The sequence below is a fragment of the Macaca mulatta genome, chromosome 12 (genome assembly GCF_049350105.2).
Source record: "Macaca mulatta isolate MMU2019108-1 chromosome 12, T2T-MMU8v2.0, whole genome shotgun sequence".
NCBI classification, from domain to species: domain Eukaryota; kingdom Metazoa; phylum Chordata; class Mammalia; order Primates; family Cercopithecidae; genus Macaca; species Macaca mulatta.
Genome location: NC_133417.1, coordinates 66,195,579 through 66,212,823, shown reverse-complemented (window position 1 = coordinate 66,212,823; position 17,245 = coordinate 66,195,579). Strand labels below are relative to the sequence as shown.

General features: G+C 34.6%; 1 protein-coding gene across 2 annotated transcripts in view; it reads right to left on the bottom strand.

Annotated features, from left to right (window-relative positions):
• PSMD14 (proteasome 26S subunit, non-ATPase 14) overlaps window positions 1–17,245 on the bottom strand; it is a 109,499-nt gene that overhangs the window by 13,625 nt on the left and 78,629 nt on the right. For both annotated transcript variants that reach the window (NM_001261490.1, XM_015110171.3), the window contains 3 exons: window positions 13,435–13,542; window positions 7,798–7,872; window positions 3,334–3,459 (listed from right to left, as the gene is read on the bottom strand). In NM_001261490.1, coding sequence (NP_001248419.1) covers window positions 3,334–3,459; window positions 7,798–7,872; window positions 13,435–13,542 — 309 coding nt within the window. The remainder of the gene's footprint in view (window positions 1–3,333; window positions 3,460–7,797; window positions 7,873–13,434; window positions 13,543–17,245) is intronic.

The following is a 17,245-nucleotide window of genomic DNA, read 5'->3' as shown; positions in this document are numbered from 1 at the left end:
ATTTCTTTCAATCACAGAGGGAATTACATTCCCAAATTTGGACTCTTTCATATCACAGCTTACACATTGTTTTCATTTTATAACCAAACCTTACAAGTTTTTGAGTACTACAGAGATTTTTTAAAACTGTAAAATAGGAAAAACTTCTGTAGATGGGCAGCAGTAACCATAAATAGGTTATTTCCTGGCAGTGGTACCAATACAAATTTACTTAAACGTGTAATGTTACAGAGAAATGAAAACCATTCCTACAGTCTGCTGAATAATTACTTAAGTCATAACTTTTTTACTTATAAAAGGTTAACTATTTAAAATATGGTAAGTGATTTATTTCTCTTTATCTAATCTCCACAGCATGAAAACATACACTAGAAAGATAAGAAATATTTTCCCTACGATCTAGCACTAATGGGGATTTCCAGTTGAAACACTATAATCAGGGCATACTTTTCAAAGCCAACCCTAATTCTGCTGGGATTTCCATTTGCATGGGCCCATCAACTTTATTTTAAAGCTTAGTTCTCTCAAAAGTCTTCTTGTTACACTTGGTAAATTTTATACACTGTCTCTTGGATAAAAGATGTATTTATTTTTAAAAGGGAAATATTATGTTTTGGTGTAATAACTAACAACAATCTTAACTATGATCCTGAAATCTTGAGCTCTAGCCCTTACCATTAATTCCTAGTCCCACATTTCTAATTGCTTCCTTAAAAATAAACTCTTTACCTCCTTCCTCAATCCTTCTACTTGTACCTAAATTGAAAATGCTAGTGGTACTACCATACTACTGGTCACCCAGGCAGGAAACTTTGAATTCCTCTTTGATTCCTCCTCCTGCTTTTACTTCGTCTATCCAACCAGTACCATGCTTTTTTTATTTGCCTATTGATACCTCCATTCCCACTGCTACCATGGTAATAATACAGACTCTTCGTATCTTTTGTTTGGGTAGTAGCAAGCTCCTCTCAAACAGACTCTCCATTTCAAATCTTCTCTTGCAGCATTCCTTCTATACTGTTGTGAAATTATGTTTCTAAAGTCAGGTTCTAAGCATATCATGCCTCTGATCAAAAATAACTCTTAGGCCAGGCACGGTGGCTCACTCCTGTAATCCCAGCACTTTGGGAGGCCAAGGCGGGTCGATAACCTGAGGTCAGGAGTTTGAGACCAGCCATGGACAACATGGTGAAACTCCGTCTCTACTAAAAGATATAAAAATTAGCCAGGTGTTGCAGCGGGCACCTGTAATCCCAGCTACTTGGGAGGCTGAGGCAGAATAATCTCTTGAACCCAGGAGACAGATGTTGCAGTGAGCCAAGATCGTACCACTATACTCCAGTCTGGGTGACAGAGCAAGATTCCATCTCACAAAACAAACAAAACAAAAAACTCCTCAAAAAAACCTCTTATCCTGACATCCCAAGTGCTGTTATTTGACTTCAAAAACTTTTTAAAACTTAATTCCCCACTGTTCACCCTCAGGTACTATGCATACTAGCCAAGCATATTGTTTCCTAAACATGTCCTGTGTGTTGTTTTCTCCCCAACACCTCCCCACCCACCCTGCTCCACCCAAACCTCACATTCCTGGTAACCACAATTCTACTCTCTACTTCCATGAGTTCAACTTTTTTAGATTTCACATATAAGTGAGATGATGTGGTACTTGGCTTTCAATACCTGGCTTATTTCACTTAAAATAATGCCTTTCAGGTTTATCCATGTTGTCATAAATGACAGGATTTCCTTTTTTTTAATGGCTGAATAGTATTCCATTGTATGTATATCTATATACCACATCTTCTTTATTCCTCTGTTGATTGACACTTAGGTTGACTCCATATCTTGGGTACTATGAATAATGCTCCAATGAACATGGGAGTATATACATCTCTTCAACATACTGATTTCATTTCTTTGGATGTGCAACCAGTGGTGGGATTGCGGGATCTGTTCTATGCCTTTTCTATCTCCTAGCCCTTGCCTGTGATGTTTATTTTGCCTAGGGTAACATTTCTTTGTATGTTCAAGCCTTATTTATGCTTTAAGGCCTAGTTCGATTGTTGTTTATCTGTAAGACAGCAACCTGAATGTTGGCCAGCTTCAAAGTCAGAGCCTCTGAACTCCTACAGGGCTTCCCATGGTCTTCTCTATGGTAGTATTTCCTAATGTCTAATTTCAAGAGTATACAGATCTCCTGGAGAACTTGTTAAAGTGTAGATTTTGAGCCAGTAGGTCTGAAAGTCTGCATTTCTAACAAGATCCTAGGTGATGCTGATATAGCTGGTCTGTGGACAATCTGAATATGAAGGTGTTATGGTACAGACTGATTTATAACTAATGCGCTGATTATTTAGAAGCTTGTCTAACTGTTCCTGTTTTCCTATAAATAAAGCAAGGATTCATTTTTTTACTATAACTTGTATAAGAGATGTTCAATAAATATTTGTTAATGTAACATTGCATAATGTATAAATGTGTATTTTCAGATTGCAGGTTTTCAAACCATTAATGAGTTGCAATCTATATGTATACATGTATGATATGCCTGGCACATTCGATTTTTAATAAATAATTATTTTTGTTTGTTTGTTTGTTTGAGACGGAGTCTCTCTCTGTCACCCAGGCTGGAGTGCAGTGGCCGGATCTCAGCTCACTGCAAGCTCCGCCTCCCGGGTTACGCCATTCTCCTGCCTCAGCCTCCCGAGTAGCTGGGACTACAGGCGCCCACCACCTCACCCAGCTAGTTTTTTGTATTTTTTAGTCAGGACGGAATTTCACCGTGTGAGCCAGGATGGTCTCGATCTCCTGACCTCGTGATCCGCCCGTCTCGGCCTCCCAAAGTGCTGGGATTACAGGCTTGAGCCACCGCGCCCAGCCAATAAATAATTATTAAATGAAAAATAGAAACATTCATAATATAAATTATACACAGCAAGTAGTAAGTGCTGTTAATCGTTATCTATATCCCCTTACTCCCTGTCCCCTTCAAGAAAAACATACCTTAAATAATGAAGAGATTTCAAATATGCAACTGTATTACATGGTCTTCAACAGGAGTTGAAAAACTATAGCCCATGGGACAAATCTGGCTAGCTGCTTGTTTTAATAGAACCCAAACACATTCATTCCTTTACATATTGTGTAAGGCTGCCTTTGCATTACAAAGGCAAGGGTGAGTAGTTGCAGACCAGATGAACTGCTAAGCAAATATTTACTATTTTATTTACAAAAAAGGCTTCTCTATTTTTAATTACTTATACAATGCTTGGCATCTAATCATATGTATTCCAAAGATTATAAAGAACAAATGGTGGAAGTAACTTTTACCTTATTGTAATTCTTGGCTAATTCTAACATCTCTTTTACCACTGATTCATTGTGTTTACAGTGTTCACTGTAGTCCTGAAGTGTCAAACCTTCCATCCAACTCTTCTTATGCAAATTTAGCAACATCTAAAAAATAAAGAAAAAGTAATTATTTTTCTGCCTTGAGGATACCCCCTTCATTGTCTAGAGAAAAAAAAAAAAATTTTGACTTAATGATTTAAATTTAACTTTATTAATGCAAATAAACTCCAATTAGAATGCTCCTGTATTTATATTAATATAACTTAAGGAGTACTCCAACACCAAGGCCTTTGCATTTGCTGTCCTTCTACCTAGAAGGCTATTCTCATCTTTGCATAACTTGCCTTCCTCTCTTCCTTATAGATAGATGTCTTCCCTAACAATACTATACCTAAAATAGTCGCACTACACTACCTTAAACAAAATCAAAATCTTTCTTCCCTTAACCTGCTGTATTACTTGTATAACGCTTACAAAGACCTGAAATTTTTGTTTACTTGTTTACTGCATTTCTCTCCCACTAAAGGGAAATCAAGAAGGCAGGGATTTTGACCTATTCATTTCAAGACCACTAGGGTCTATATTCTAGAACAATATCTAATAATAGCTCAATAAACATCTGATGAATGAATGACATTCATATTAATATTACACAAAGTATCTCTAATTTTTCATATAGCCTAGCTTTTCAATGCCAAGATAACGAGATAAATGCCCTATTTACTGAGTGACCTTATGTCAATCTTTCTGATCCTCAGTTTAGAGATCTATGAATTAAGGGCTTGTATTAGGTAATCTCAAAGTTTCCTTCACATTCTGGTATTCCATCTATAACTTCCTTATTGTCAGGATGAAAAGCCATGAAGCTGAGAATAAAAGATTTATCTAGGCTGGGCACAGTGGCTCATGCCTGTAATCCCAGCACTTTGGGAAGTCAAGGCGGGCGAATCAGTTGAGGTCAGCAATTCAAGACTAGCCTGGTTAAAATGGTGAAAGCCCCACACCGGGTCCTATTGTGGGGAGGGGGAAGAGGGGAATGATAGCATTAGGAGATATACCTAATGTAAATGACAAGTTAATGGGTGCAGCACACCAACATGGCACATGTATACATATGTAACAAACCTGCACGTTGTGCATATGTACCCTAGAACTTAAATTAAAAAAAAAAAAAAAAAAAAAAGGCGTTCTTGAACCACAAACAACAGCATGAGCCATCTGTGCCTTAAGGACATGCTCCTGCTGCAGATAACTAGCCAAGCCCATCCCTTTATTTTAGCCCATCCCTTCATTTCCTATAAGGGATACTTTTAGTTAATCCAACATCTGTAGAAACAATGCTAATGACTGGCTTGCTGTTAATAAATACGTGGGCAAATCTCTGTTCGTGGCTCTCAGCTCTGAAGGCTGTGAGACCCCTGATCTCCTACTTCATACCTCTAAAACAAACAAACCAAAAAAAAATGGTGAAAGCCCGTCGCTACTAAAAACACAAAAATTAGCTGGGTGTGGTGGCACACGCCTGTAATCTCAGCTACTTGGGAGGCCCAGGCAGAGGAATCACTTGGACCCGGGAGACGGAGGTTGCAGTGAGCTGAGATCACGCCACTACACTCCAGCCTGGGTGACAGAGTGAGTGAGACTCAAAAAAAAAAAAAAAAAAAAAAAAAACTCATGTGCAATCACACCAGCAAATTGGGGTTGGACCCTATATTAGTGATCATGAAACTAAACACCTTAGTTCAACGTTTCTCAAATTGGACTTACAATTCTGAGTACTTATTCTTAGAAGTTTTTAAGTTTTCAAGTTTATATTTTAAGACAGTTTTTCTTAAAGTCCTACCCTACAAATTTTCTTCAATTGAGGACTATCATTAAATAAGTTTTCCCCTTTGGATGATTCACAAAACTGTGAAAAGTAAAAGAAAAAAAATGATGGCTATAAAATGATTGTTGTTTTGTCAATAGAACCGTTATACTTTAAATGAGATCCCTGACCCATGAGAATCTGAAGATGTACTTGGAGATATATGGGGGTTTCGTTTAGAAAAATTATCCTACTTGCTTAGAAGTTTACAGCTATTTGTGGTACAAATTTTATCGTATATTGGAAAATAAGCTGCCTGTCAAAATCACCTATAAGGCTTTTCAAGATACAAAACTCCTCCATTCCCTTCCTTTGGTTCCAAAGGCACTAATTCTCCCATTTTCTTACTATGGCTCCAGGGGCAAAGAGAGTATGCCAAAAAAAATTAGGAAAACCCTCCACAGATGATTTCAGTTTCTTTGATTGCTTCCTAGCTTCTCCACTGATACCATTCTAGAAAATACATGTTTGAGAAATGTGGATGCTGCTACAACTACCTATGCTATATAGCCACCTATAATTAAGTGTTGAGACTTAAGATTTCCCTACCACTTCAAAAGCAAACAAAGACAGTTCCCAAGGAGCAGCAGGATATTCCTATCATACCTGGACAAGGATTCCCTTGAGACCCTCAAGTAGGGCTTGGGGTTAAATATACAAGTTGTCTGGATAAGAGTAAAGGCAGAGCTTTTGTTACCAAGAAGGCAGTTTAACAGCTAAACTGGGCTATTAAGAACATAAACATAACATTAAGTAATTTATGTAAGTGCTTATATATTTGCTGTTTATGCCAAGGAAAATAGCTAAGTTTATGAGATACTCCCCCAAAAAAGAGAAAGAAAAAATTGATGTAATTAGCTAGACATTTCCGAATAGATGGGTATCAGATAGCAGTCTGATAAAATATTTATATTCTGAATTTTGTTTGTACCTGAGTGGTGCCATTTTTCACAGCCTGTACTCATTCCATGTAAAATTAAAAATAAGTGTTAAAAATATACTTAATCAACTAAATCTATCACAGCAGAAGTAAACTGTGGTACACAGGCAGGAATTAGAAGACAGCTTTATAGGATCCCCTCAGGCCAAGGGGGAAGTAGTCCCCCACTCCCCTCGCTCATTATATGCTCAAGCACTGGGCTCTTCAGATGAGTTTATAAGTGGATTTCACCTTTTAAAACTCTAGTTTAACAAACTTAAAAAAAAACAAAATTAGAATTCTTATTTCAAAGAAAATCTTATATTGCATACCCTCACCCCCCAGTATATAGATTAGATTAAAAATGGACGTGATCTGGTTGAAAGAGGGGGTAAGCGTGGAGAGCCCAGCTCACTCCATCCGCCACTTGCCATGTACCAGAATCCCCGTCTAAGACACCTTGGTGAGAAACAGTTTGGGCTAGATAGAATGATCTTATTTGCTACTGATTACTTATCACTTTCAGACTTGAGAGTGGTCTCACTAACCAAAACTTACTGGCTATCAATCAACAGTAAACTCAGTGTTCTTTTAAAAAATGCTTTTAACTTTCTCAGAGAGAAATACAAGAAACATTAGGTGGATGACTAATTGTAATAGTAAAGAGGGGGAAAGTGGTTCAGATTGTAATATCAAAAACAACAGGCAGAGTTAAATACTTGGCATTAGTTGAGAGAAAAACTATACGAGAAATAATCCTAAAATAGTAGAAACAAATGAGAATGCTAATTCATCAAAATGTCAGGTAATGTTAAAAACTAATCAAACTTGAAAACTGGTATAAAATGGGATAAGAATCTAGTACAAATTATCTGAAAACCCTATAACTGTTTCTCCTTGACTCACTTTTAGTTTTCCTTAGAGTAAACATGGTATGTTTTCTAAAAGCACTAGGCTGGGTGCAATGACTCATGCTAATGATCCCAGCACTTTAGAAGGCTGAGGTGAGAGGATCACTTGAGCACAGGAGTTCAAGACCAACCTGAGCAACAAAGCAAGAGTCCGTTTCTACCTCCCACCCACCACCCAAAAAACAGCCAGGTGTGGTGGTGCATACCGATAGTCCCAGCTACTCGGGAGGCTGTAGAGTGAGGATCCCTTGAACCTAAAAGTTTGAGGCTGCAGCGTGCCATGATCACACCATTGCACTGAAGTCTGGGAGACAGAACAAGACCCTCTCTCTTAAAACAAACAATCAAAAAGCATGACACAACTGCAATTTAAGTCATTCCTCTCAAATTTATAGAGCAATATATTTACTAATTTAATTACAAAAAGCCTTTTTCTTGAAGAAGATAATCAGAAAATCACAGAACTAAAAGAAATATTTTTATGATTTATCATAAAACCAAAGTGGAGTGTTTGATTTATTTCCTACTTCCTCTCCCACTTCAGCACCTACCAATAAGGTAAAATGTGTTTTTAAATAGTCCAATAAAATATTCCTTTATTTTGTGCTGCAATTCATCAATAATGGAATAATATTTGGAAACACTGAAAGAGGTCAAAAATTCAAATTTAAATCACATTCCAGGTAATAGTTTAAATGGTTTGAAAAAGACTTTTTTCCTCCTATAAGATAAAAATTCAAACTTACCTTCTGTTCCAGTTCATTTTTCCGATAGTTAATAGTAATGGAGTAATAATGTCTGTTTAGTCCATGAATTAATGCCTATATAGATAAATGATTTTAAAAAGGACAAATTACTATTTTTCACCTAATAAAAATGTTTGAAACTGTTGATATTCTTACATAATACCTGTACCATCCTCTAATAAAGGCATTTTATTTAAAGTAAATTAAGACAAAATTAAAGTATTTTTCTTAGCTATAAGTTTAAACCTAAGGTTTAGAGGAATGGGTTACACATTCTTCAAAGCATGATATGGAGGAGCACAAATTAAGCAGTTTCAGTAGCCTTGCTCAGTCAGAGATAAGGTTTGATCTTATTGTAAGCTAAGTTTATAAATCATTCATAATTTATTAAATCTAACTTTATGATATCTAGGGGGCTCATGGGTATTTCAAATGAAAAGCCTAAAAAGCTACAATAACACAACTGTTTCTTTACCCACATTAATCTGGAGTTCCCCTTTTCCTCATTCAGTTATGATTGATTCAGATAATTATGTTATGCATGTCTCCAAATTAACAATGTGGATTTTGGTCTTTACTAGGTCTGTCTAGCTAATGCTCTTATCCAGTGACATGCAGTCTCACTAACCAGAATTTTTTTCACCTCACTCTATTTCCAAGGTGAACAGTCCAATCATAATAAAATCTTAAGCTAACGGCATGGCTTTATTAAGAAACAATAATCCTGGATGTCCTGAAATCAAATCACAACTGCCCCCATATCTAAGTCTAACAACATCAAGTGTTCAAATGAGGTTCAACAGTATTGTGGTGGACCTAAAGGACCCTCTGGCAGCCTAGAAAAACATGAAAGTACAGAAATACACCTTTAGGGATATTTTTAACAAGTATAAAAACAAAAAGGACTTTGGAGTTAACCCTCAGGAACCTAAAGACAAAAGCTAACCAAAATAATCACCACTTCTCTAACTAATGGACTTTTACAATGTAGGTCTTAAGATGTCACCAAGGTAGAGGAAGAAGGGGTAAAAAAGAGAACATTTAATAAGCAGCTAGTATCTGCTTTACACATTAAATCTCCTAATCTTCACAGTACTGTGAGGTAGGGCAATTCAATTTGTATTTTGACAGATGAAAATAAAATGCAGCATCAGGCTCAGTGGCTCAAGCCTGTAATCCCAGCACTGGATCACTTAAGCCCAAGAGTTCAAGACCAGCCTGGACAACATAGCAAGACCCCATCTCTATAAAAAACAAAAACAACAAAAAAGAAAATAAGACACAAATAGTAATTTGTCCAAGTTTATAGCTAGTGAAAGGCTAGATGGGGATCTGAACCTAGGTCATTCTTATTCCCTAGCCTATGTTCTTTCTAACATACTATGCTACAATACATGTCAGGAAATTCTTGGATTAAGTCTGTGTACTTTAAGGATCAGGATGAAACAAAGCATTATGTTAATTTTTAAGCTTTGCTAGCAAAAATCACTCCAATGAGTATGAAAATATTTTAGATGAGTACTTTAACAATAGATTCTTATTTTACCAATGTCTGTTATAAAAGTGAGCTATGAAATTCCATAGGAAGCAGTGACTGATTGTAAAGTACCAAGGGTATATATTAAATCCTTATTCATTTCAATAATCATCGGGAGCAATGAATTAAATTTTAGTGCATAAAAATGCTATTCTGTACAGACCAAAAAGTAGAAGTGATCAGGGCTTCCTTTAATCTGTGCTATTTGTGTACATTAGGAGATGAATCATCCTGGTAGAGAATTAGAAAAAGGTGCTCAGTCGTCTAAGCAGACATCGTCTGGCTGCAGACAGTGGAGCTTGAGCTGGAAGCTCCCTCATCCAAGCATGTTTGCGCAATGCACTCACTAATTGCACAACCCTACATGGTGGTCATAAAGCTAGTAACTGCTATAGCCAATACATACAGAAGCCAGTTGATGGACCCACAGATACTAGGCCCTATATTTTTGAGACTATCAAAATCAGATAGTCTCATTTTGATAGTCATGGTTCATGATAGTGACTCATGGGTTCCTGATAGTGACCACCAGCATGTGAGCTGATGGTTGTTATCAGACTTTTATCCCTATTACTTGAAAATCAATTTTTTAGATAAAAGCAATAAAACTAACACAGACAGCAAGAAAGATCAGCAGGTATAACAATAACAAAACAATGGTAAGTTTAAATCAAATGATATCCTCAAGTAGTCTTTCAATTTCACTTACTCACCTGCTGTGGTGCCCCCAGTGCCTTCCTCCCAAATCATAAGTCAACCAGCCATGTCCTTTTTGGGTTCATGTAGAACTACACACGACCAACTGACTTATGATTTTACCTCTATGCACTCACTGCTGTGGAAAAGCAGGCGCATTATAAAAACAGTTTACGAATTATATATAAGCTATTCATGGGTTCCTGATAAGTTTTTAAAGTTTTCATGCTCCTTAAAAAGGTGTGCTTGGATCTAAAGACAAATTTGTTTGCCTTTATTTTATATTGATAAACTGAAAATATGGTGGTAACTGATATCCTTTAAATCACGTTCTAAAATGAAGCTTTCTGAATATAAATAGAATAACTGAAAAGAAACAAAATGTGTTTTGTGGTTCCCTCTAGAGTGGAGAACTGAGTTGCAGAAGGCGAAAGAGGAAGGGAGAGTTTTTGCTAAATGACTTTGTACTTTAAATTTTTTTTAACTGTATATATATTATCTATGCCAAAATTAATTAATTAAATTTCCAACGATAATATAAAAGAATGAAGCAATCTGGTTATGAGTACTAGTTCCTGCATTACCTCACTGGGCAACCTGGGCAACTCACCTTTATGGGCCTCAGGTTTCCTCATGTACGAAATGATTACAATGGCTCCTTTCTAGTGCAATTGTTTTATAACTTATATGTTCAGTAATTACTGATACAATGTTTTCCAAATAGCTTAACTCTATTAAACAATGCAACTGTACTCAACACTATACTTAGAGGCTCTTAGCCTTAGCACATGCATCTATGCATCAATATTTACTAAATTTCCATTAGACTGACTACCAATCTTCAAATTTACTGTGACACTTAAGAATCCAAAATGTCACTGAACAGTTTATAATGGAATAGTTTAAAAAATTTAGTCACTAAAATAAATGCTTGTTAACTCTCAATTCTAAACATTTGACAGTAACAGACAAATGTTCCAAGTGCAAAATAATATACATTATCATATATTAATATAAAAGCCTAGAGTACAGGCATTATACTTTCTCCTCTCTATGAAGATTATTAGTGGCTTCTATTATATAAAACATGAAAGTGAAAATAACCTTTGTCTCTTAGCTTATTTCAACACTGTCAATTAGTACTTTAAAAATAACATTTTCTAAAAGCAATGTATGTTTCACTGAACAAAAATTTAAGAAATATGGGCAAGGAAAGACAAAAAAATCTCACAATTCTACCATCCAAAGGTAACCAATGCTAATATCCTGGTATAAAATATACAGGCACCATCTATAAAATACACGCTTGCAGAATGCAGAACTGATATATTCTGCTGTATAATCTTTTTCTTACTTAACATATTTGAACTTTTCCCAAATTATTAAATAGCCGTCTACAATGAATCATAATTTTTCTCTACTACTTTAAGTATAATAGTAAAAAAAAAATCTGTTAGAAAATCATTAGTGACCACCAGCATGTGAGCTGATGGTTGTTATCAGACTTTTATCCCTACTACTTGAAAGCTGGTTTAAGAGCAAGGCCCCTCTTAACACCAGCTAATTTCCCCTTCAAAATAAAAGGCATGGCATTTCTGAAAGGCTTCTGATCCCAGAGTTAAATATTCTGCTAACATAAAGTAAAATTCATTACAGATATTACTATTCCCTTCAGACTCTTCTGGGTTGTTTTCTAGCTTGTCTTAGAAAAATAAGAAAGTACATTAAGATGTGGCTTTGTTCTGTGACTTGTTGGCTTGGTCCCATTTGTGTGTTTTAGTATTGAAATTGTCTTAAAACTATAGAGCACCCAGATAGATGTCATTCTGATGGGCGCTATATAAACTGTGAAATAAATATATTTAGAAGTTCTAATTGGAAGGTAAAACAAACTAAAATGAAAGGAAAAATAATGATGCTGTAGTTGTTATATACACATGTTGTTTAACACAGGTTTGGAACCTGCTTTATAAGGTGCACTTTAAATTACAGGCTGTAAAGTAAGATTAAAAAATACAAACTGGACTGGTATTAAAAAAACACATTATTAATATTGATTACAGTCGATTTTTAAGGTTAAAAAGCAGTGCTTTAATTTTAAAAAAGAAATCTGCAACAGGTGGTGAGTGAGTTGCAATTAGTAAAAACTTCTGGCAGAAACATACCATGTAGTAATCACAATGATCTTGGCTTGTGAGATGCTACTTAACCTTTTGCAAAAAATAATGAAGCAGTATGATGCTACTGGAGTTTATAAAAAAAAGGTCATTATCACAGGCTAAACAGGTCCAATAATATATTCTCTTGGAACATGCAAGTACGGGCTTGTCTGTACCCAGTCAAAACCACTGGTAGCTTATTTCATACTCATTATACTTTGCAGTTTTCCTTGACTTGCAATTTTTTTTTTTTTTTTCAAATCACACCTCAATCCTTTAAAACAAAACACTTCACTTTGATGAAGATTTCGGAAGAGTGACTGCCGCAAAATTAAGCATTTAAAAGTATAAAGTTATCAAAGTGTAACTAAGGCTTAACCATGGTTAACTGTCAAAGCCATAACTCCCCAAAGACAACCTCATGACAGAGCAAGGTTTCAGAAGGGAGCAGCAATAACTACTAAAATGTCTTTGTTTTATGTATTCTACTTAACCAAACGTGGTATTTCTGCCCATTTAATTAATCTTTAGAGAAGTAATTAACTAGATAGCCACAGACTGTGGTGCATTTAAAAACACATTTAAAATAATTTTTGCAGACAATACAGATTTGTATAAAAACAACATGGCATGTGAATGATACAAAGAAAACAATCACTCAAGAGGATATTAAGTGTCTGAATATCGGTAACTGCAATTAATGGTAACTGATTATCACAATAAAAAACAAGATATAAACTCTCATCACAAGTAACACATGGAGGTCTTTTATAGGGTTTATTTTAAAGGTGGGTTTTTTAAAAAAGAAAATTTTAAGTATATTTAAGAATTATTTCTAGGGATATCTTAAAATATACAGCAATTTCTCCATTGTTTTCTGCTATGAAAAATACCTACTAATCAAGCAATGATAATAGTTATGTCCTTCACCTGAAACTCCTATTGTTCCTTCTCTATAATGTTAACCATGCAAAGCCAGAATGCTTTCAAGATAAAGGATCTACTATGCTCCCAAAAAGGGTGTCCTCAAATATGATAGGAAAATTTAAAGACCCCATTAAAAATTGACTCACACATGAGCAAATCTAACTTTTACAGTATTTCTACAATTCTCTTTTAAAACAAAAGAAAAATTAATGTGCAAGCAAATTAAAATACTAAGAATTAGAACTTAAAAAGACTACTTATAGCAGGCTTTTAAAATGTAAAACAGAGTTTTAACACATTATCAAATATAGGCAATACCTGGATAGATGGCTTGTTTAAGTGACCCAGATTTGAAGTTGTTTGTCTTGGTTCATGTCCTAAGACCATCATATTAGCATTGATCAATCTGAAGGCATCAATAACAACCTGTAAAAACAAGGTGTCAAGTCAATTCTTTTTTTAAAAGCAAGTGATAATGCCAAGCAACAGTGGACAAGGCATGATCAACGTGCATCTGTTTCTGGACTATATCCAGAAAATCATTTAATTATAATATTAATAAAAAAGAACCTCCTGCTGACTGTGCCATCAGCACACCACCCTCTATCTTGTAATGTAAGGTGACACCAATTATTGCAATTTTCATGAAACAGTAAAGAAAAAAATTAACTTTGCATCTTTATTATTGAAATATGTCATTACTAAACTTACACCAAACAGCCTTCACTGGTGTGCATATGTTTGTCACCTAAATTTTACCTAATCAAAATGAATGACAGAGAAACTAAAACTGAAAGTGAGCACAAGTTAAGGGACCACATCTAAAGCCCAGCCCTGTCACATCAATTACACCACCACAGTACTTGAAATGACAACAAAATTACAGCCAGCAAGGCACTTGCCCACGTATTCTCTTCTAGTCAGATACCTTTTACTTCTTGTGACTATGAAAGACTTTATACCTTGTCTGATGGCCTTAAATGTCCAAGCCACTGTCAAGTATAGAAGGCACAATATAAGAAAACCAAGGTCATCCATGCTTTAAGCCAAGAACATGGTATGGAATGATAAGGTCCTAAATTCATGGTAAAGAAATTACAATAGGTATATTCCTTTTGTGTGTACAGAAATACTTCAAATTCTTCTATGACACAATAACATCTGTTAGCTCTTACATATAAAGAGATTGACAAGAATCACATACTTGCTAAAGCTTTTCAACACTGTAAAGTTTTACATAAAGTCATGTGACTTTAAGACAGACTGCCACTTTAAGGGAATTTAACTCAATAGATTTATCACATAAAACAATCAAAGCAAGATAGTATAGTAGCAGAGTATATCTATATTTTGCCTTTAAAAGTGCTGAACAATCAATGTTTTAAAAGCTGTGTCAACTAGATTTGTTCTTATGTGTACAATTATTACTTGAGGATATTAAGAGATTAAAAATACTTAAGCCAACCAAATCTAATCAAGTCTGAAAATTCTGTTTGTAATAAGTATTACTGCATGCTGTATGCTAAAGAACAAGATTTAAAGAAAGAAATCACCCTTTGTAAAAGATTGCTATGATGGGTCCAAAGACAATAACAAAAAATACAAACCTAGACTAAAACATGATGGCAAGTGAATCAATCCAAGTTTCTGTCTACTCATTTGGCCTACAATATCAACTCTGAATTTTACTTTTATTTTGAACAGTTAACATTTTCCCAAAGATTCATTCCTCTTGCATCAAAATAAAGCCAAGTATCCCAAGAACATGAATGATTTAATGGTTTGTGAAAACTTTTTTCTTTTTATACAATAACCTCAATCCACACTTAACTTTCAGGTTTATATATAAATAAATACGGCCTACATTGCTTATACTTAAAATTTTTTTCTAAACATATTCTTTTTTAAAAAAAGCAATAAAAACAAGTACTAATATCAGACATATTTTAATCAGATGTTATCATAAATAACTTCAAACAATTGTTAAAAATACAGAAGTAAACTTTTCTCACACTCATACTAAATAAGATAAAGTTAAAATGTTGGCAAAGGAGGAAGAAGGTGACCATTTTCAAAGATAGGTATATAACTTAAACACAAAATTAAGAATTGCCACCCTAACTATTAATGGTAAATATTTAAGAGCAAAGCATCATTTTGGTCCATTTCAAGATTTCAGTAAAATCATTTATGAGGGGGAGAAAAAGCTGCTACAAACCTATGAAAATTTCATTATATAGCACAACAAAATTCCTGTATACTTTTTTATAGTGAATGCTTTCAAACTAAAACGGCAGACAGCTATTTTACTTGTAGAAGTCTGTATTATTTCTCTGAAATATTATAAGCAGGTGTGAAACTTCATAAAAAGGAAATGAAAATACCAGTTAAGTAGGTATCATGATCTGTTAAAAACAATTTTTTAAATTTTCTTAAGAAATTAAGAGAAAAATTCAAGAAGTTAATAAAATGACATGCTTTCATTGACAATTCCTAAGTATCAATGATGGCCTATAGAAAATGACTACTTTACACTAAGATTAAAGGAATTTGCTGCCATCACTATAGCAACTGTCTTAAGGAAACTAACATGTTCAACAACCTGCAGACCAAAATTAGATTTAGTATGCAATAAAATATAAACATGGCAATATAGTCTACATTTTAATTTTTGTATAATTTTATCATTGCTTTTTGCGCTGTGAAAATAAGTGGATTTATCCCTGAGAGCAACCTATCAAAATAGACTCATTAATGTCCAGTGCACTAATGAGCAACGGGTGAAGAAGGTGTTAATTATGCCACAGTAAGATTAAAAAAAAAAAAAAAAGCCCTAGTGAGCACTCGATGGTGTGTATAAGCTGAAAGCGTTTCTCCATGTTTATGTATTTACAGCATGATGCAACAGAATGACAGCAAAATGATCACTCCATGGTTAAGAACAGAAATCTTAGATACAACACACTGAACAAAGAACCCCCAAGAATTAATTAAGGTATGGGTGGGTAGGGGAAATAATCCATTTTTTTGAGCTCTCTGAGTTTTCTAAACAGTTCATTTTGAAGTATATAGACATTAAATTAGTTCAGTTTGTATCTTATAAACTAAAGCAGTAATTAACCAAAAACTTTACACAAAAAGTATCTCCTTAATATATAATAACAAAAACCTCTGAGTAAAGTATGAAGAATATTTTCAGGAATATGATGCTAGACTTTGAAAAATTCCTTTCCATACTGAAGGCCTACACACCACATTGAGTCTCTATTCACCAGCCTGACCATTTAATTTTTTCTGGTACAAGTGCCTTGAGACTTTTCAGAGGTCACTGCAACAGTAGACAGCTTATAACAAAACCATTAGCAGTTTGGCTAGCTTAGGGAAACCTCTTACTTTCCTTTTTTGTTTATTATCACTGCATGAATCTGCAGCATATGATAGTTTATAATTTCTCAGGCTTGTTAAATTCATGTTAAAGGTCTGTTTTCTTGTTGAATAAATTTTGTTCATATAATGCTGCCTATTTCATACACTCAGTCTTTAATAGCACCTTTGGTCTATGCGCAACTCACAGATCAAAACAGAGGACTAAAATAGGGGTTGATGATGCTATTTACATGTGTGATTCCTGCTGTCTTCTTGTTAGTAGCTTTAATATAATAGAAGACCTTGTCTGTTTTGTAATTAACACATCTTTACTGGAGAGATATTTGGAAGTGATTGCTGTGAATATACTGGTTAGTAAAATAAACACAATCACACACCACTTTCTGTTATCAGACAAATTTGTGAATTGTACACATTATACTCCAGATCAACAAACTGTGATATAACAGCCAAGTAGAAGACACATATTTATATAACCCTTTATTTTTCTGAAAATATGTATTCACTCTGACCTTGCAAATATAATTAGCTTGTGGGATGTGCAGATTTCAGTACCATGGTTGCTTTACTAATTGCAACTCTTGGAAATAGATACTAAATATTTGGAAGCTGCCAATACAAAATAAAAACTGCATGTTTTTTGTACATCTGTCTTAGATTATAAAAGCAAAATAGTTTTAAAAACAATACTGAGTTACGTATTTATTCCAAGCATGCCCAAGGGTCAAGGATCTATCATTTC